Source organism: Hyperoodon ampullatus, assembly GCF_949752795.1.
Source record: "Hyperoodon ampullatus genome assembly, chromosome: 1".
NCBI classification, from domain to species: Eukaryota; Metazoa; Chordata; class Mammalia; order Artiodactyla; family Ziphiidae; genus Hyperoodon; species Hyperoodon ampullatus.
Window position 1 is genome coordinate 161,076,104 of NC_136914.1, and position 20,470 is coordinate 161,096,573.

Genomic DNA, 20,470 nt, shown 5'->3' on the forward strand with positions numbered 1-20,470 from the left:
CTCGGCTGTTCTCACAGTTTCTTCGGACCCTCCATGGATGGTGTCCATGGAAAAGTGGAGAGCAAAGTGTAAAGCTCTTGAAAATGGGAGGTTTTCTTGCTCCTTCGTTATTTTCATCATTTGCTATGTACCATTTACTTAAATGAGGACCATAACCCCTTGTACACAACAAAGCGTTTGCAAACTCAAGATGGAAAGAGAAACAGCACCAGCACCACGTCATTCACATGAGGCAAGGCCTGAGCAGAAGAGGTCGGACTGAACGGGAGGAACCATAGCGATCTGGGTTCAAGACCCAGCCCCTCCCCAGGGGCATCATTCACCTCTGGAGGCTCAGTTTTCTCATCTGCAGATGGGAACTGTGATTCATAACCTGGCGTGGGAGGTTTTGTAAGGATTCTAATGACGATGGCCACTCTCTGTTGAATGCTTGCCATGTGCCAGGTACTCCAGACATATGTTCTCAATAGCACAGTTTCTCAACATGTCAGGAACATGTCAGGAACATGACCGCTACTCTATGGATAGGGAAACTGAGGCTCAGAGGGATGCAGTGCCTTGCCCGTAGTCACACCGAGCTACTCAGGGGCAGAACCAAGATTTAACCCAGTTCTGTCTGATGCCAAAGGCTGCAACCGTCCCCTTGGCCTCACTGTCTCTCCAAGAGCCCAGTGGAGTCATTGTCACCATCAACAGTGGCCTCTTTCTTGGGAGAGCTGCACATAGTAGGTGTTCAGTTGATGCTGGCTGAATGAAGAGGCCCCGATGTTTTAGGGATGTGATTCAGGGGGCCTGGGGCACCCCAGCGTCCAGGTCAGACCACCCTCCTGTGCTGCCTGCCTGCAGTACTGGGCACCCGGACATCACTGCCTAGAAACTGATGTGCAAAGGTCCCTGACCCTCTGGGATGGGCTTGGAAGGGAGTTCTGGCAAGAAGGGGTCATCACCTCCTCCGATGGAGCAGGAGATGGCAAAGTTTATCAGTCCGTCCGGACATGCTCAAATGTGGGAGGTCATTTCATGGTGGGAGAGTCACGAACTCGCATCACTCATGTAACACATCTCTCCCATGGGCCATGCTGTGCCCAGCCACGGCGTAGGGATGGCGCCGGGGATCCAGGGGACTATCAGTCTTGACCTTGAGGATCCCCCAGGCTATGTGGGAGACAGACCCACAAATACAAAGATTAACTGCTGGGAAAGAAGGAAGCCAGGAGCCTGGGCACAGAAAACCCCAAGTCCTGAGCATGAGGGAAGCCTGCCCGGGGAGACGATGCCCAGGCTGGCCTCTGAATGGATCTGTGCAAGGCTTTTCTGGGCTTGAGACATGAGCTACAAAGGAGTGATGAGGAAGTTCTGGGGCGCCGGGGTTGGGGAGTGGACCAGTGTGTCTGGAAAAAGAGGAATGAGAAGGAGGCTGGTTGTGATCGGGCTGGAGAGGCACAGGGACAGGTCTGACCTTTTGTGCATGAGGGCCTGCCTGGACTGGCCCCGTGTGTGTGCTTTGCCTGCACCATCTCCTTTGGTCCTGGTGCCCTGATGGTGCCCAGGGTACAGATGAGCAAGTCGAGGGCTAGAGAGGAGCTTGTCTCATAGCTAGCTGAAGCCCACGCCGCCTACCCATCCAGAAGGCATCCAGACAGCAGTGAGCGGCCCCTGGGGTGGTGGGCAGCAGTGCGGCCCATTGTTTTCAAAGCTGGCTCTGGCTTCTGGGTGGAGGGAGGGATTGCAGGGAGGAGGCTGAGCTAAGGCAGGGCTGCGGGATGCAGAGCAGGGAGCCGATGCCCTGCCCCCCAGCTCAGTCATCCAGCCCCCCTGGGAGTCCTGCATGCGTGGACCCACCTGACAGTCTTCCCTCCCACCCTTTCAGGCTAAGCTGGCTTCCCTGGTCCAGAAGTGTCGGGAGAGGAACCACCTGATCACACACCTGCTTCAGGAGCTGCACAGACACGGGGTGGAGAACCACCAGCTCTCCAAGACGGCAAGCAACATGGTGAATGACGCGGCACTGGCTGAGTACGCGGCCACCTTCCTGGCTCCGGGGGTCCCACAGGTAGATTCCCACAGACAGCCCTGCCCTCTTCCTGTTGAGGCTGTGAGCTCAGTAACCTACCCTCCACCTGCCTGACCTGCCCTGTGTCAATTCAGCATAAAACAAGCACCTTGGCGTTTATTTCACTAGATGGATCTTTCACGTGTGCCTCAAGACCTTAGCACTTACTGCCTCCTCTGGCAGATTTTTTTGTCTGTCCTGTAGCCCTCCCATCCGTCCTTCAGGGCACAGTTCAGGTGTGACCTTGCCCAGGAGTCTGCTCTAAATTCCACAGGCCACAGGATTAGCCACACGCCCCTCCGTCCTTCATTGCACATGGATATGACTGACATGGGACATTCGAGGGATTTGCCCCCTACTGTTAGGGGAGTTTTGTCAGTGTTTCTCTGTTGAAACCAGAGCTACTTCATATCCATTTCTGTCTCCGTAGTGCCTGGCACAGAAATGCTGCTCAGGTAATATTGTTGAATGAATGAAGTAAATGAATGAGCATCTCCTCTCCTACTGGTCTACGGAAGAGGGAGGAAACAGGCTCAGAGAAGTTGGAAGTCTCTCTTGAGGTCACACAGCTACCAGGTAGTGCAGATGGTGATGGATACCAGTTCTGACCCAGGTCTAGTAAACATGTTCCCGGGTCTCTGCCTGGCTCTCAACAGTGGTACCTGGGTGTCTGTGTGCATGCAGCACCCTCGGGTGCTCAGCTGAGTCTGCCCATGCGCGTGCACGCACACACGTACATGCACACACACACGCAAGCGCGCACACGTACTCAGGCACACAGTCCCATTCCTGGGGACCAGCCAGCTGTGCCCCCACCAGACTAGCTCAGCTCCTGATGATGTGAGGGTGAAATGCAGCTGCTGCTGTGCACGCAGCCAGCCCTTTTTTCCAGGGTCCCTCCTGGGATCTGCCCTCAGGGGGGCCTGCTTTTGGCAGTGTAGCCCCAGGCCTGCATCACCTTCCTCAGCCTTCCGAGCCCAGCCTCTGCAGGCCAACCCTCTCTGTCCCTTCCTTCCCCCACAGCCTTCAGGGTTTTAGATGTCCTCTCGTCCAAATTGCCACACAGCGGACATGGACAGCAGGAGGCCAAGGGGCCTGCTCAGGGCCATGGCGACTTGGTTCAGAGCCAGAATTTGAATCCAGAGCCCCAGACTCCCGGTCCAGTGCTCATCCCTTTGCCCAAGGGTTTCAAGCCTCTTCAGTGGCAGAATAAGAATGGGGAGAGAGGTCAGCATCTTGTCAAGGGACCGGGCACAGTCCCTGTGTCCAGAGTTCCAGGGAAGATGCTGGATGCAGCAGGTGTCACCTGGGAGGGAGGCTGGATGTGTGCTGAGAAAGCATCATTGCAGTGAGGGCCCCACCCTCCAAGGGCTGCTCTTGGTCTGGCAGGCTCTGAAATTAGACCCGATTTGTTCACTGGGATTGAACAGGCTGACTCACATTGACCAAATTCGCAGAGACTGAGGTATAAACCTGAACACTAACTTAATAATTTCCCATGAGAGATCGAACTATGTGCAGGATGAAATATTGGACGGATGAAAAAATAATCAGCATATTCTCTCCCTATAGTGGAGTTATCTAGAAAGTCAAGTTCATTCATTCATTTGTTCATTTGTAAGTCAATATATATTTATAGTCAGAAGGTTATTCAGTGAGAACAGAGGGTGTTAATGGTGTCATCAGCCTGATGCATTAGTTTCCTGTAAGGATGTGCTCCGCATGCCTCCCCTGGGGCCAGGGTGTCTCCCCACCCAGACCTTTTGAAAGGCTATGGGCAATCATAAGCTTCTACTTCCTCCTTTTAAGGTGACTTTGAATCTGCTGTGACCCATTTTGCATTATTTTGCAGTTCACCTCACCAAGAACACCCCCATTTTCATGATCTGGGGGGCAGCTCACTGTTCCCTCCACAAACCACAAAAGCCTAGCTCTGCCATTTTATTCCACAAATATTTATTGAGCACCTATTGCCACAAGTCAGGCATGGTGCTTGGGGTTGGGGAGAAATGGTGAACCAAACAGGCCAAAACGTGCACGCAGTCAAGGAGAGAAATAATCATAAATTATAGCAAGTGTCAGGAAGGAAGGGCTTAGACAGAGACTGTGTGTGTGTCTTTGGAAAAGACCTTAATTGCTCTGAGCCTCAGTTTGCTCATCTGTAAAATGGGAATATTACGACCTACTTGGCAGAATGGACATGAAGACAGACGGAGATCATGAAGCACCTTGTGCAGGGATGTCCCATGAGTTAGGAACCTGGTCCTTGGGTGGGCAGTTGCCAAGGGGGCGGGTTCTGGCACCCAGGAGCCCTGGCTTCAAATCTTAGCTCTGCCGCCGTCTAGCTCTGTGGCCTTAGGAGGGGACACTGACATGTATCACTTGCTGTGGGGGCTTTATATAACTGACTCAGGTAGTCCTTCCACGGGGGAGGTGCTATTATTATCCCCCTTTCCAGACTAGAAAACTGAGGCTCAAAGGGGTTACAAGTCGTGCCCAAAGACACACATCTATAGCAGCTTTCTAGCTCAGCTTTTTGTGTGTTAAATCATTTGCCTGAGCAGAGCTGGGATTTGAACCTGGCCGTGGGATTCTGTGCACTGAAGTTGCGACCCCTATGCGAAGGGGGGGGTGTTGGGTGTCTTGCAGGGCTGTGGGGCATGTGGGCAGCAGCACGGTCTCTGGCACATACAGACTAGGCCTTCAGTGAGTCTGTTCCTCTTGTCGCTGGAAGGCCAATCCTCAGTGTGCAGATATAAGGCAGTGGGGGAAAAAAAAAAACCCTGTGATGTGTTTAAGAAGCAAAGAGGGCTCCAGGCTGGCTGGAGTGAGGGATCCCAAGTGGAGGAGTTCCGAGAGGCTGGATGGGAGGTCACGGACACCTGACTGCCCACAGGGGTGTTTGCATTTGGTTCTTCAGTGAATGGGGAGCTGCTGAAGGGGTGGAACAGGATCGATGTGCTTCGGGAAGAGGAACCCTGCAGGCCTGTGGGCTGGACTGAGCTGCCGAGTCCCAGGCAGGCCATGCACATGGCAACCAGTTGGCTCTGGCTGGGAACACCCAAGGCCCAGGCAGCCGAGCAGAGCTCAGGGGGCACAGAGACCCTGGTGGCTGCGGTGGCAGCTCCTCCTGCTGGCAGCTGGGCAGGACACGGGTGCTGATTCTCGTTTCAGAGAACACAGATGGAATTCCTGATGGGGACATTGGGCTTAGGCTCAGAGCCCAGGAGGGCTGCCTGGCTGGCTGGGATGGGGGGGGCACTCATGGGCTTGGGGAGGGGATGTGCCAGACCAGAGAAGCAGGGGAGTCCCAGAAGCACTGAGGCTGGCGTACTTGGGCCCCGGGAAGCTCATGTGCACTGGCCCCTGCCCTTGGGAGGGAGCCCACACTAATCACAGACACCTGAGAGAGGACGGGGTGTGGGCTATGGCGGTGGGGGGAGCCCACCCGGACAGGCTGCCGTTCATTTACTCACTGGAAGCGGTGATGACGGCTGAGACTCACAGAGCCTCCCCTGAGCCAGCACTTTCTGTGGTTCACTCACTTCATCCTCCCAACATCCCACTTTGTCAAGGAAGAGGCTGAGGCCCAGAGTGGTCAGAGAGCTGGTCAAGGTCACAAGCAGGGGTGGCGGGCTGGGGGTTCAGAGCCGGAGTCTGTCTGAGCTCCTACCCTTTCAGGAAGAGGGTGCTCACCCCACAGCGGTGGCTCAGGGTCGTTCACCACCTCCCATTGACTTCCTTTTCTTGCCCTGGTTGGGTGGGAGATAGAAATTGAACCTCAGTCGGCTCAGCATCTGTGTCCTTTCTTCGGGGCTGCATCTAAGTATCTTAGTCTGTTGGGGCTAATTTAACAAAAATACCACAGACTGGGCAGCTTAAACAGCAAACATTCATTTCTCACAGTTCTGGAGACTGAAAGCTGGGGATCAAGGTGCTGCACGGTGGTGGGGGCTCTCTTCCTGGGGAGCAGACGGCCACCTTCTCACTGTGTCCTCACATGGTGGACAGAGAGGCCGGCTCTCTCACATCTCTTCTTATAAGGGCACCGATTCCATCCTGAGGACTCTGTCTTCATGACCTGATAGCCTCCCCAAGACCCCATCTCCAAATACCCACTGAGGGACCAGGACAGGTGCATGGGTGGATGGGGGCTACCCGGCCCTCAGAGCTGCCATCTCCCTGAGCTGGTGTATTGTCCATCCCTTAGAATGTCGGCTGCCACTGTCCACAGGTTGGCCTTGCATCCACCCTGGTGTCCTTCCTCTAGCTCTGCTGGTTCTCTTCAGTTCGGGCATTGGTCCTGAAGCAAGAGGATTCATTCCATGAGGCTAGCTTGGCCAGCTCTCCTACTGTCTTCCATCTGGGAACATGGGGTCTTGCCACCTCCCTGGCTTTAGCTGAGATGGGAGCATGGGGAGGGCGGATTCCTTCCATTCTTGGACTCCTAAATGGAAACGGGGGGGTTCTCAGTTCCGCCCCATCCCCCAAACTGGCTTGACTGGGCAAGGCTCAGGGCACCTTCTCAGGGCCTCTTAGGTTCCTCCCCCGCTCCCCAGTCCCAGGACACTTATTTTTTCTGGATTTCACCAGGACCTAGGCTATTGACATTCCCAAGCCAAGAATGAGACACCTTCTTTGTTGCTTGTACTCAGGTGTCATCCCCTTCTTGGAGGCAGATGCCCGGGTGCCAGGGGGAAGTGGTTCAGGGGTGCCCTCCTGCCCATGCTTGCAGGGTCCAGCCTGGGGTCAGTTCAACAAATGGAAGGTCCATCAGAGACCTGGATGGGTTCGCCCTGCCTGACTCCCTGCAGGTCCTGGGACGTGAGGATTATTGCCCTCTCTTCAGACACCGAGTTTCACCTGGCAGATAAAGACACCCCAGATCCTGAAGAATTGCCACTCTGTGACAGTCCTCTGTGCCAAGCCACTCCGGTGCTCGTCCTTCACCTCCCGAAGCCTCCTGCTCTCTTAGACCTTGGTAGCAAGGGGCGGGGGTTGCTGGCTTCTTGTAAGGCTCTGTGAGGGTTGAACAAGATCCCACCTGAAATTCCCCTCACAGTGCTGTCGTCACATAAAGACACTCACAGAGGATGTAGGGTCCCTTCAAGCAGAACCAAAGTATTGCTCCACTGGGGGAGGTCAGGGGACTGGTGTACTAACACCTGAGGGTCATGGAGACCCCAGCCTCAGAGAGATGCAAGCCACCTGGCAAGGAGGCTGCTAATTCCACTTCCTCCTGCCCTGCTTTTTCCTTGTTTTTTTCCATGTCCTGGAAACATCTTGCTCTCCTCTGGGCATTGGTCAACAAGATCTATATATGGGCCTTTGGAAATGGAATCTCATCTTGAAAGAAGCAGTGAGACTGAGAGTCCTAAACTCCCTTAATTCATTAAATCAACAACCCCGAGCCTGGGCCCCCAAGGATCCAGGCAATTATTTTCTCTTCATGTCCTACCTTTTATGAAGTTGAGAATATTCCCCCAAAAGTTTACCTGGGGAGAGAGGTGGGGGAGTGGAGTGGGTAGAGTGAGCGTTTATCCATCTGCTACTGTATGTGGAACATTTAGTAGACGTTCATTCTTTTTTTTTTAATTTTTTTAAAATTTATTTATTTATTTGGCCACACTGGGTCTTCGTTGCTGCGCACGGGCTTCCTCTAGTTGCAGAGAGTGGGGGCTACTCTTCATTGCGGTGCACGGGCTTCTCTCGTTGCAGAGCATGGGCTCTAGGCACGCAGGCTTCAGTAATTGTGGCACGCGGACTCAGTAGTTGTGGCTCGCGGACCCTAGAGCGCAGGCTCAGTAGCTGTGGCACAAGGGCTTAGTTACTCCGCAGCATGTGGAATCTTCTCGGACCAGGGTTTGAACCCGTGTCCCCTGCATTGGCAGGCGGATTCTTAACCACTGCACCACCAGGGAAGCCCTAGACGTTCATTCTTATTTCACTCTGACAAAACCCTGCAAGGACAATATTAGTGGCTCCACTCTGCAGATGGAGAGGACGGGGCTCAGAGAGTTCAACTGACTTGGCCGAGACCATGGAGCCCGTAAGCAGCAGAGCCAGGATTCGACCTGAGGCTGCCTGGCTCCAAGCCTCTCCAGGCCTATGGGATAGATGAGGAGCAAGAAGCAGGGGAAAGGTCTATAGATCTCTGATCAGGTACTGAATGCAGTGCCTCCAGAAGGAGTTCAGTGCCTGTGAGACTACTCTGTGGACACAGAAGTCAATGAAACCTCAGTATCACTTTGAAGAAGTCTGTGTCTAGTAAGACTAGCTCCAAACCCAAATGTGAACAAAAGCATTCACTTGAAACCCAGCAATGAGCAGAGAGAAGGAGACTTATTTGGGAATATAATCCCTGGAGAAGGAAGCACACAAAATAGGCCTTGAAGGATTAAAAAAGAAGAGTTCTACTAGCTGGAAGGATGGAGTGAAGGCCCTCTAGGCTGGGAGACCTGCATGAGCAAAGGCACTGGGGTGTGAAGGGTCATGGTACTCAAAGACACACAGTTTTAGGGGATATAAGTGAAGTGCTCTCAGAGCAGAGTTACCATTGCCGCTTCACCTCTTCCTGTGTGCGTGTGGGGTCCAGGAGGACAACTAGTCCACCAGGGGGTGGTGCAGGGACTCAGGTCCAGCCCGACCTGGTTTCCTAGGTGACTGAGTCAGGAGTCCCCGGTGCAGCTCAGCAATCAGCTCTCACAAGGTGTCGAAGGGACTTCCACACAGAGAGAGTATTTCTCCTGGAGACTCTGCCATCCGGCTGCCCTCATTTTCCCCCTTTTAACAGCTTTTAAAATGCAGTCATCAGTTTCCCTTTGGAGATTCAATTTGAGTAAAGGAAGTGGAAGCTTTTCCTTGCAACTGTATCCCTGGGAGCAAATCCTGGACCCCTCTGAGGTTTGTAGGCAGAGGAGGGGGGGAGGTCCTGCCTGTATTTTCGCACACACAGGGAGGAGTGGATCTGGCCATAGAATGCACTTTCTGCAGTGGTGAGGGGGCTGATTTTTCCAGTTGCAGTTGTCTGTAGAAGGCTTTTCCAGCTGTGTCATGAAGAATAACTGCTGAGATGTCTTTTCTTGCAGACAAGCCATCACCTGGACATCGAGTCTGAGAAGACAACAGTTGTAAGAGGTCAGTGTGATTTTCAGATAGGAATAGTCTGCATGCTCAGACACAGTCCACACCAACAGGACAATCTGACAGGTGGGCAAGGGTGGGGAAAAGCCCACGGTCAAGTGCAGATGACTAAAGGAAACCCGACCCCACTATCTTGCACTCTCTTCCCTACTGACTCTGCCTTTTCATTTCACTACTTAAGGAGAATGCATTAGAAAAATACTGCCACTGCCAAAATGGCCAAATTCTGCAACCCTCTAGTTTCAGTCCTGGAAATTCATCCTAAGTAAATAATTCTATATGTGGAAAATCTCAATGGACAGGCATATTCATGCCAGGGTATTTATAACAGTGAAAAACTGTGGGGAAAAACTCCAGTATTGTTAATTAACCCATATTCGCTTATAACAGTGAAAAACTGTGGGGAAAAACTCCAGTATTGTTAATTAACCCATATTCGCTGAGTATGAAGTACTAGTCACTAAAATGATGCTGATAAGTACCATGTGATAGCATGGGAATTAGGATATCCTACTAAGTTAAAAAAGGATACAAAATGGAATGTATCGGATGACTACAATGATACAACTGTATGTGAACATCTGTGAATGATTGGCAACTTAGGCTAGAAGATAAACTAAAATACCAACAGTGGTTACTTAGATGGTAACATGGGTGGGGTTTTGTTGTTCTATTATTCTTATTGTTAAAAAGAAAATTAAGATGCTATCTGGCCAGAGAGAATTTCCCTGGGCCTTGTTTTACAAGTGCAGTGTACTATCAGCACTGAGGGAGGGGGGTTCCTAAGGGTTTGTTTAGGGTTACTTTGTTTTCAGGTGCTCAATATAAAAGTGAAGAAAGTATGGATAGAGTTACCTTTAGGCAGCTGAGCTGCTCCTGATAACTGCTCACTTAGTGATTCTTATTACTAGATTCTGTTCTTACAGCTGTGTGATCTTGGATGAGTTAATTAACCTCTCTGAGCCCCAGACTCTTATCTTTTTTTTTTTTTTGTGGTACGTGGGCCTCTCACTGTTGTGGCCTCTCCCGTTGCGGAGCACAGGCTCCGGACACGCAGGCTCAGCGGCCATGGCTCACGGGCCCAGCCGCTCCGCGGCATGTGGGATCTTCCCGGACCGGGGCACGAACCCACGTTCTCTGCATCGGCAGGCGGACTCTCAACCACTGCGCCACCAGGGAAGCCCAGACTCTTATCTTTAAAAGGAGGATAACATGATCTTTTTTAGAAGTGTTAGTGCCTGACACACTGAAGGGCGCCAACAAACAAGTTTTTAGCTGGTCAGGATGGGCCTGCCCTTCTGTACCTTTGTCTTCTATCCCTAAAGTCTGAGTTGGCATCTGTTTTCACAGTTGGAGGCACATAAATTCTAGCTGGTCCTGCTTCTGCCACTAGTTTATGCAAGTGTCGTCCTTTCTCTGGGCTCGGTTCCTCACCTTTAAAAGGAAATGTACTAGATTAATTTAGTTACTTATTCATTCAGCATATCTAGAAGGCTGCCATGTGCCAGATCCCTGATAGGTGTTGTAGGGCTTACAAAAATGAGTCAGCTTCAAAGGTGGTGGTCCTTGTGCTGAAGGAGCTTACAGCCTGGTAGTGGACAATGAAACAGGCAGGCAATTTTCTAGGATATCCCAAGACCATGGCAGTACCATCAGAGGGCTGTGAATGTGGCACTCAGAGTTCAAATGCACCCAAGAGGGCCTCTGTTGTGGGGTGAAGGGATCTGGGAATGAAAGACAATGAAAAGGCTCAAAGACTTGTTGATTTTTTTTTAAGGTTATTTTATGACATATAGGGTTTTTCTTAATTTATTCATTTATTTATTCATTTTTGGCTGCGTTGGGTCTTCGTTGCTACGTGCGGACTTTCTCTAGTTGTGGTGAGCAGGGGCTACTCTTCGTTGCGGTGCTCAGGCTTCTCATTGTCGTGGCTTCTCTTTGTGGCAGAGCACAGGCTCTAGGCACGCAGGCTTCAGTAGTTGTGACATGCGGGCTCAGTAGTTGTGGCTTGCAGGCTCTAGAGCACAGGCTCAGTAGTTGTGGTGCATGGGCTTAGTTGCTCTGGGGCATGTGGGATCTTCCCAGACCAGGGCTTGAACCCGTGTCCCCTGCACTGGCAGGCGGATTCTTAATCACTGCGCCACCAGGGAAGTCCGACTTGTTGATTTTTAGAATAGACTTCTGAACTGAGGCTTGACTGAGAACATTCTCTTCTAGCTCAGAAATACCTCCTGAATCCTGAAATGGACAGTGTCCTCCAAAGACCTTTGCATTCAGAGTCCTGGCCTATTCCAGAGGCTGAGTGGCCAGCACAGACAGCTCAACTGGATTCTTTGAAGGTGAGAGGACATCAGTCACTTAATTTCTCAAATAAATGTTTAATTGAAAGTATAACTCACATACAGAAAAGGGTACAACTCTTTTTATTATCTGTTTTTAAATTTTGTGTATTGGGTCATATCATGTGTTCTGTGTCTTGTTATTTTTCACTGAGTGCTAGACATCACGTGTGAAAATGTGAAGATGTAATTTGATAGTGTCTTCATCCAGACAGTACTTCCTTTGTTCCACACATCAGAACTGATTCAGAAATAATTTTAGTACTTATGAGATCTGTTTTATTTCTTGCTCACTCTTACTCTTAGGGCATAGCCTTTCATGGTTCCAAGCAAAAACCTGTAATGTTTATCAGTGTCCTTCCCCAGCCACTTCCCACTCCATGAGGCTGTCAAAATCTCTGCTTAGCTTTCTGTCTCTCAGCCACCACAATCACACACAGGCTTCACCTTCACTTGGAGGGAAATACAGCCTTCAATCTGGGCCAACTACTCTTGGCTTCTGTCCTATCTTGAATTTTAGTCTCACAAATCCTCACAGTCTTTGTAGCTCTCAGATGGTTTCAAATACATCTTTTGCTATATTTTGTCCAGCTTTCCTAGATGCTCTTACTGGAGGTTTGGTCCAAAATGTCCTAATCAGTCAGAGCCAGAGAAGCACTCTGTTTTCCCAGAGAAAACCTATTTTACTTATGATATTTGGAGTCTGACAGGCCTGAATTCAAATCCCAGCTGTAATTCAGTGTGATGTTGGGTGGATAACTTACTTTGTCTGTGCTTAAATCTCCTCATCTGTAAAATGGGGATAATGCTGCCTACTGCTGATGTGAGGATAAAATCAGATAAGCAGAGCTGAATATGTCTCTGGAAAATAAGAGATGCTCAAAAACAAAAAAGCGGCCATTACTTAGGAGGAAACTGATCTTATTCTTGACATTTTATTTCAACTTATTATTATTGTTGTTCTTCTTCCTTTTATTCCTGTGCCTTCTCTCTTGCCTTCATGCTTATATTAATTTTTTTAATCTAACAAATGGAGCTAATATTTACCTCTCGGGGTCTTTGGGACAATTCAATGAAATCATGCACATAACATAATTACTGTACTGCCTGGCACAGGAGGTGTTCAATAAATGACAGCTGGTGTTATTGATTGACCTTCAACTTTTTTTTTCTAACTGGTGACTTTCATTTTGAATTACTTATCTGCAGGCTTATTATCTAGTGATGAGAACTTCTTTCCAGCTTTGATCTTTTTCTAGGAAAATTACATCTGACTTTTGATCTTTGACCTACCTTATTACAAGCAGGTAGAAGGCATTTTAGGCAAAGGGAATGACACCTGCAAAGACAGAGGGGTGAATGCTCCTGAAGCATTGGGGGATTGGTAAGCAATTAAATGAGGCTGCAGCATAAAGGAGAGAGGAGTCTAGGAGACCATAATGGTGATGTTGATAAGAACAACAATGAGAAAGAAAACCCCTGCTTCCATTTCTTGAATGCTTACTAGGTGCAGTGCATCAGCTTTCCCAGTACTCACTATAGGCCCACAAAATAGATCTTGACATTCACTCCACTTCACCTGTGAGAAAAGGTGAGGCACAGAGAGGGTAGACAGCCAGCCCCAGGTCACACAGCTAAAGAGCTGGGGTTCCAACACAGGCAGTCTAGCTCTAGAGCTGGTGCTCTGGTCATTATGTGTCCAGATAGTGCTGGGCCTTCACTGGGGGGATGAGAGTTGTCTCTCCTGCCCTCCTTGAGGTTACAATCTGGAGTTCAATGTGAGAAAAAAACCCTCCAATGTCTGCACTCGGTGATACTGGCCAGAAACTAATAGAAAAGCTTTTGAGGAAATAGTTGGAGCATAATTTGAATGAATGGATGAACCCAAGTGCATCTTAATACTCTTATGGTTCCAAGTTTCTCAAGTGTTCCTCAACCTTCTTCAGAGAACTTCAGAGTTCTCACCACACTGTAGAATGCTGCTGGATAAAAACTCCTCCTTTATTGGACATAATTTCAAGGCCACAGGATACTTTTGTTTCTTTATAGCGAGATGACAGAATAGTCAACGTAAATGTCTTTGTTCGAGTGCTTTACACAGTACCCGGTCCACAGGAGGCCTTGTTGGGTGGATTTGGATGAAGAGTGAGGCGGTGGGAGAAGGCCGTTGGGCTCTTTCTCTAGAAGGTCATGCGGGCACCTCGTCCTTATCCCCAGCATTGCATTTTGCCCGCAGCCTTGGTTCTGTTCAGCTGTAACGGGCGTTGAGGAACAGGGCTCTCTGCCCTAGGAAAAACAGATTGCAAGCCGTCTCTCTGGGCTGGCTTTTGGTAAGAGCTTCCCGTGGTGAAAATGAACTCTAAATGACACCAGGGCATTAGTGACCTAGAAGGAAAATGAGGTCATTTTTGAAGGGCAGTAACTAAATTTGTCACATGTCACAATTATTTTATGGTTGAGCTTAGAGGGAAAAAAAATACAAAAACAGGGGAGTAGGAGGTTGGCATCCAGTGGACATTGCTTTCCTTTTAATGGAAAGGTCATCAGCTCTTGTCACCGTGAACAACAAAATTTACAGAGGACATGACTCTATGGAGATACCGTCAGTGATCGTCTTGTCAGGCCTTTAGATGACCTGGGCTTCGAGCCTTCCCTGCCCCAATCCCCACTGCCTCGTCTATAACTCAGTGCTGATGGCGTGTGCCTCACTGACATGTAATAACAGCTGCCTGGCACAGGAAGTGCTCAATAAATGTTCGTTATTGTTGCCATCTCTTCCTTGGATAAACTGTGGGACCAAAGGGGCTTTTATGGACGTGTAGAAGTAGAGACCATTTCGTTGTGCTCTTGCCTCCAGCTTCCCTGGCCCTCTGGGCCGATGCCCGACCCTGGAATGTGCCAGGCTTCCATCGCTGTGGAACCAGGGCTCCCTGTACAACGTCTGCAAGAAAAAGGTGGAATGTCCTGCCCTGGCCTCCAAGCTGAGCACCTCCTGCCATCCCCCGAGCTCCTGAGCCCCGCAAGGATCCTGGCTTTGCATCAAGAGCTTCGACAAAGCATCTGCAGCACTTCCCAGGTCAATAAATCACCGTTGGAGTTATAAATGGAATAGGACCACTCACTCTCTGGGGCCATTTCCTAGACTCCGTAAATATTTGAAGCAGAACTTTCAGAGAACATCTTAAGAAATTGGTAGCAATCAAAACCCTCATTCAGTGGCAAGTGGCTTTGCCTGTGGCTTGGGAATCTGTGTTGATTGTCAGAGCTCAAGAGGAATACTGGACTTGTGAATTCTTAGGAGTCCAGCTTTGCAAATATCCAGGCAGCAAAGAGAATATTTTCTGTTCCAAAACCTACCGAGTGACCGGCCCAGTGGCTCTCCACTGGGTATGATCCCCCCATCCCACAGGGCAAAATTTGACAACGTCTGGATAAATTATTTGCTGTCACAGCTGGGAAGCTGCCACTGGCATCTAGTGGGTAGAGGCCAGGGATGCTGCTAAACACCTACAGTGCACAGGACAGCCTTCTAGAACAAAGAATTGTCCAGCCCAAATGTCAGCAGTGCCAGGGTTGGGAGGCTCTGGCCTGATCTAATAGCTCCTAACATTGTCAGCTGCAGAGAACTGTTTTGTTATTTTCCTGCCTGGGGCCCTTCCCCATGTTTTAAAAGATTTTTGTCTACCAAAGGAGACTGTTTAAATAATTGTCTCTTTCACATTTTAAAACATTAAAACCAATCAGAACTTTCTGATAAGTCCATTCATTCAACAGACATTTGTGGACATGTAATATACACCAGGCAATATGATATGAAGGAGAAACGGGTGAGTCCACATTGGCCCCTGCCCCAGGGGCTCACAGGGCAGCAGAGGCACACATGTAAACAACTCGCCGTGCAGTCATGGTTAAGTGTGCCGTGAGATGTGAGACAAAGGGCTTTGAAGCCAGTTCTGCCTGGCTTTGGGGAATGGGAGGTCATTCCAGAGGGAATGGCTGAGCAGAGCCCATAGACCCAACGAAGTAAGGTGTTCAGTACATGGATGAGGTGGGGAAGGAGGGAACAGCATGGGAAAAGACTCTGAGGATGAAACTGAACTTTGGTGTGCCACCAGAGGGGGGATGTGCAGAGTAGCCCTTTGCCAAGCCAGGTGCAAAGCATCACTGCCTCATCCCTACCCAGCACTACTTACTTCCTCCAGGAGCAGGACCCTGCCCTGACCCAGGTGTGGGACCCAGAGGTAGAAGAAGAGTCAAGGGGGCTTGGGCCACAGGTGCCCAGACCCTGTCCCCGGGCTCACCAATCAGAGACATCATCTCTCTCCTTAGGAAGGGCTGGTGAGGGTCTTGTCACATAAGGACAAGGAAGGACCAAGACAAGAAACCGAGGGCTCCCGGGGCAGTAGGCAAAGCATATTGATTTTATTTTAATGTATTTTAGCTTTTTATGTGGAAATGAAAAGTGCAAAGAGTCCCCACACACCCTCACCCAGCTTCCCCTGACGTTAACACCTTATGTACCTAACCACAGCCCAAGGATAGAAATGAATGCATTTATTTTGAGGAAAACTGGGGGGCCATCAAGGCATAAGAAAAGCACATCCATGAGCGAGCATCAGCTCATCAAGCTGCTACCATCTTCGTTAGCCCACGGGACTGTCATGGGTCATCACGTCCATCCACAGTTCCTTGGATTGGGTTACCAATGGATCCACCCATTCATTTGTTCATTAAGCATTTAATTCAACTGCCATGTGAGCTCCGGAACCTCGGGTAGGTGCTGGGAAACAAGAATACAGAAGATGCCCACCTCCATCCTCCAGAACATCCTGTGAGCCCTGTGGCCCCATCACACACCAAGGAGTCCCCAGATTGGAAACCACTGCTGTCATCACTTTCACGGTTTGAATCAGCACAGCCACCCCATAACTGCCAATTGTGCGGCATCCTGCAGAGCTGATCTGTACGCTGGTTTGCGCTCACCTCTTCTGCCCTGTCCTCCCTTTTTTCTGGGACAATGCCATCAGCTTTGAACACCGGGAATACGCTGAAGACAGGCTATGAACCGGCTGATGTCAGGGTGAGCAGCCAGCTAAGCCACAGGGCCGAGCCTGCCGGAGGCAGTCAAGGCCATTTCTGGTCCCCAGATTCTCCCCCCACGTTCAGACATCGGTGTTCTGTCCCTTGAGTGCTCCCTCCCGCCTCTGCTCACATGCTGGGCTTCAGCAGAAAGGCCACTGGGGAAAATCCATTAAAGAAGCCACTGCAATCTTTGCAGCGTAGCCCGATGATTCCATTATAAATCATGTTCTGAAGCCAGGAGCCACTTATTATTAACCTGAGCTGTGAATCCGCCTGGGGCTGGCACTTTGGATTTCCTCAAGCTGGGTCACTGCTTTGTGCTGTGATTCCTCCTGGTGACACGTTTGCGATGGTGGATGGTAGACTGCGGCATTTCCCTTGCCTCGACCGAAGGCTCCCGTCCTTGGAAGGGGCCCCGTGTTCCCCTGCTGCCCCCTTGGTGGGCCTGATGGGGCCAGGGCCCAGCCTGGTCAGATGCTCCCAGGCTGGGGACAGGACCTACTCGGGCAACCGAGTGGGGACAGGCAGGAACCCAGCCTGCAGGAGCTGGCTCGGGCAGCCCCTCCCACCACGAGTGACCCAAGGACTCTGGAGACCAGCCCAGCTGCCTCTGCAGGAAACAATTTATCACACGGGGCTGTCAGCAAGCAGCAGTGGATGCCTTCTTGGGGGTGCCTGGCCGAGCTACGCAGAGCAGGAGCCCTGAACACAGTGAGGTAAATGCACACCCCGCCCCCGCTGCTGCGAACCACCTGGGCTTTTAGGCAAATCGGATGAGAGGGTTGGCTTGACCCCTGGCCAAGCGGCTCAAGCGCTCAGTGCAGCCTCTCCCTGCACCTGATTCACTGCCATTCACTGCCATGCCCTTCCGGGAGGCATTTTGCTCCTACAGCAAAAGGGTCTGTTCAGCAAGTATTTCCCTGAGAACCGGCCCGGGGCAGATGAGGCACTGGGGGGCTGGGTCTCAGGGGTCTCACTCCAGGTCCCCATCCTCCAGGCTCCTGCAGGGATGGATGTGCAGATAGCTGGAGACCGAGTGGCATAGGCAGGGTGCAGCAGGGAGAATGCAGGGTCCAGGGGCACAAAGCAGTTGCTGACCAGCGAGGGAGGGGTCAGGGAGGGGTCAGTGGTGACTGAGGTGGGCCCCGCAGATGAGCAGGGCTCAGCCAGGGAGAGAGTCCTTGCGGGCGGGGGCAAACACACAGGCAAAGGCTTGGGGTGGTGTTGGGGGTAGGAAGCCAGAGGTGGATGGATATACATGTGCTTCTATAATCCCCCAGTGGAAGGTACTGCCTTTTTGTGCAATCCCACTGTGACTTTCCTGTTTGATGTTGCATGTGTCTTTAGTATAGGGAAGACATTTTCATGCTTCAAAATTCAGAAGGCACAGAGATCTATATGGTGCAAGTCTCCTTCCCACCCCTGTTCCCGGTTCACCTCCCCAGAGGCAAACATGACCCCAGTTTCTTATGACTCCTTCCAGAGATACCCTGTGTATTCTAAGCAGTCACACACCCGCACACACACACACCTGTTTTACCTCGATGCCTGTGCTCTGGTTTTTTCAGTTCATTTATCTCAGTGATCATTCCCCATCAGAACATAAATTTTGTTCATTCAGTTTTTAAACACTTGCACTGTTTTCCATTGTGTGGATCTTACTAGCTCCCTTTCAATGGACATTCGCATTGTTTCTGATCTTTTGCTGTTAAAACCGGTGCTGTCATGAAGATGCTTGTACATCCATCCCTTCACTCACGTGTGAATTCATCTGAGGGCAGATTCCTAGAAGAGGAATTTCTGGGTCAGAGCAGAGAAGCCTTTGTCGCTTTGAGAGCCCTGTCCACACCCACTCCCCGCCCCACTTTGAGACTGTACGGTTTTCGCTCCCCCTCATGATACTTGGGGGTCCCCGCCGTCATGCACCCTAGGATGTGCTGATTCAATTCAACATTTACTTTTTGAGCCTCACCCATGGACCAGCGTGGTTTGAGGCGGTGAACTAGGCAGACGGGGCCCTGCCCTCAGGAGGAGGGGATACATCAGACTGAGGAGACGGCTCAGTGAACAGGACCCCAGCGAGGGACCGTCCGTGTTGACATCCTGCAGGCACTGACCGCCTGGACAGGAGGGTGATGCGTGGGCATGAGTGACCTCAGTGCAGGGAAGCTGGGATCTAGCCACCAGGAACGGACAGCTGATAAGGCCCTGAGGAATTTGGAGGCTAAGGGAGAGGAGAGAAGGTGGCGTCTGGGCTGAGCCATGATAGGCGATATTGTCCTGAGAGCAGAAGTGGTGGCCTGGGTAGAGGCCAGTCAGGAAGGGACCTAGGGCTTCTGAGCTACGCTCATGCCAGACACTGTGCTCAGTGGTGGACACTCCAGCCTGGGTTTCCCCCAGATGTAGAAGCCCGGCTAGGGCAGAGGAAGCCGGAGGAGGGCTGGCAGGGGCCAGGGCAGACGAGGCATGAGCGGACGGTCCCACGTGGCAGTTGGTACCCAGGCCGGCTCTCCCGAGCAGGTGGATGGGGTGTGGGCCCTGAACACAGAGTGCTGCCTTCACATCCCAGCCCCACCATGCTCCCCACCTGCGGACCTTGAGCCAAGGCCCCTGAAGGCTTGGTTTCCTCCTGAGAAAATGGAAATAACAGCATCATAACCTCGTCTTACCTCACTGGCATCTCACAGGAGATGCCCCGTGACCAGCGCCTCGCCCATGGCCCTCCCAGCCCAGGTGCGCATCCCTCCTTCTTTCCCTCTAATGCTGGGAGGCAGATGGCCCAGGAGCTGAGCACACATGCCCTGCCTGGGTTTGGGCTCTGGCTCCTCTCCTCTCTGTGCCTCAGTTTTTTAATCTGTACAATGGGGTTGCCTACAGCCTAGGGTGGTTTGTGAGAGGTGAGTGAGTAAAAGCACTAAAAAGAGGCCCTGGGATGTGATGAGAGCTGTGGGAATGCTGCCATTGTTTCCTCTTGATGCATGTGATGTTAAAAAGCAGAATGAGAAGACGAAGAATCGGTGAAGTCCAGGGTGTAAGGAGAGGGCGCGGATCGCTGGCGATACCGATGGAGACAGAGCTTAGGACTAAAAAGCCTCCCTGAGGAGGCAGGTGTGAAGAGATTGGGGGAAGTGATGGTGCTGTGTCGGGTCTGTGGGTGATGATGCAGCCAAGCTCATCCAGGGCTGTAAGGAGCCCGCCGAGAGCTTTTCAACACTTAACAGTCACAGGAGCTCAATCCCTGTGCGGCTTTGCGCTGACCCTCCCCACCCGGCTCAAACCACTGCAGTTCCCTCCAGGGTCTTTTGTCCCCTTCCTTGGTCTGCCTCTTCCCGGAAAGCCTTCCCATGGATTCAAGAGTGTCCAGGCCTTCAGGAGGTGGTCTGGGCTGGTGTCTCCCATTTCCTAAAAGCCCCTGTTTAACATCCATGAGGATGCTCATTTCCACTGCTTGGGCCAGGCCTTCTCACTTCATTTGACCCTTGTTAAAATGAACAAACCTAACATAGGCGGTAGAGTATAAACTGTGCAGCTGCTCTAACATCCAGCTCTGCCACCATCAGCTGTGTGACCTTGAGCAAGCTGCTTACCCTCTCTGTGCTTCAGTTTCTCCCCTGGAAAAATGATGCAAATAACAGATCCACCTCCCAAAGTGTATCTCAGAAGGATTAAGTAGAGGCTAAATGCCTGCCTCTTGGCCATTTGCGGTGTTGATGTTATCTTCAAGTGCAACTTGCCACCATGCCTTCAAGTAGAAAGCCAGCATCCCCTGCCATCCAGAAAAAGCGTTTTCAAAAACACAGAAATTACTGTTAGGCATGGAAAATAATTTCCTGAGCTACTTCCTCCTCCCTTT

At 51.0% G+C, this 20,470-nt stretch overlaps 1 protein-coding gene across 1 annotated transcript in view; it reads left to right on the forward strand.

Annotated features, from left to right (window-relative positions):
* LOC307058146 (uncharacterized protein C4orf50) overlaps positions 1-14,549 on the forward strand; it is a gene marked incomplete at both ends in the record, with an annotated part of 50,584 nt that extends 36,035 nt beyond the window's left edge. The window contains 4 exons of the mRNA XM_079711559.1: positions 1,871-2,053; positions 9,142-9,190; positions 11,414-11,535; positions 14,460-14,549. Of these exons, the coding sequence (XP_079567685.1) occupies positions 1,871-2,053; positions 9,142-9,190; positions 11,414-11,535; positions 14,460-14,549 (444 nt within the window). The remainder of the gene's footprint in view (positions 1-1,870; positions 2,054-9,141; positions 9,191-11,413; positions 11,536-14,459) is intronic.
* Positions 14,550-20,470: the final 5,921 nt, after the last annotated feature.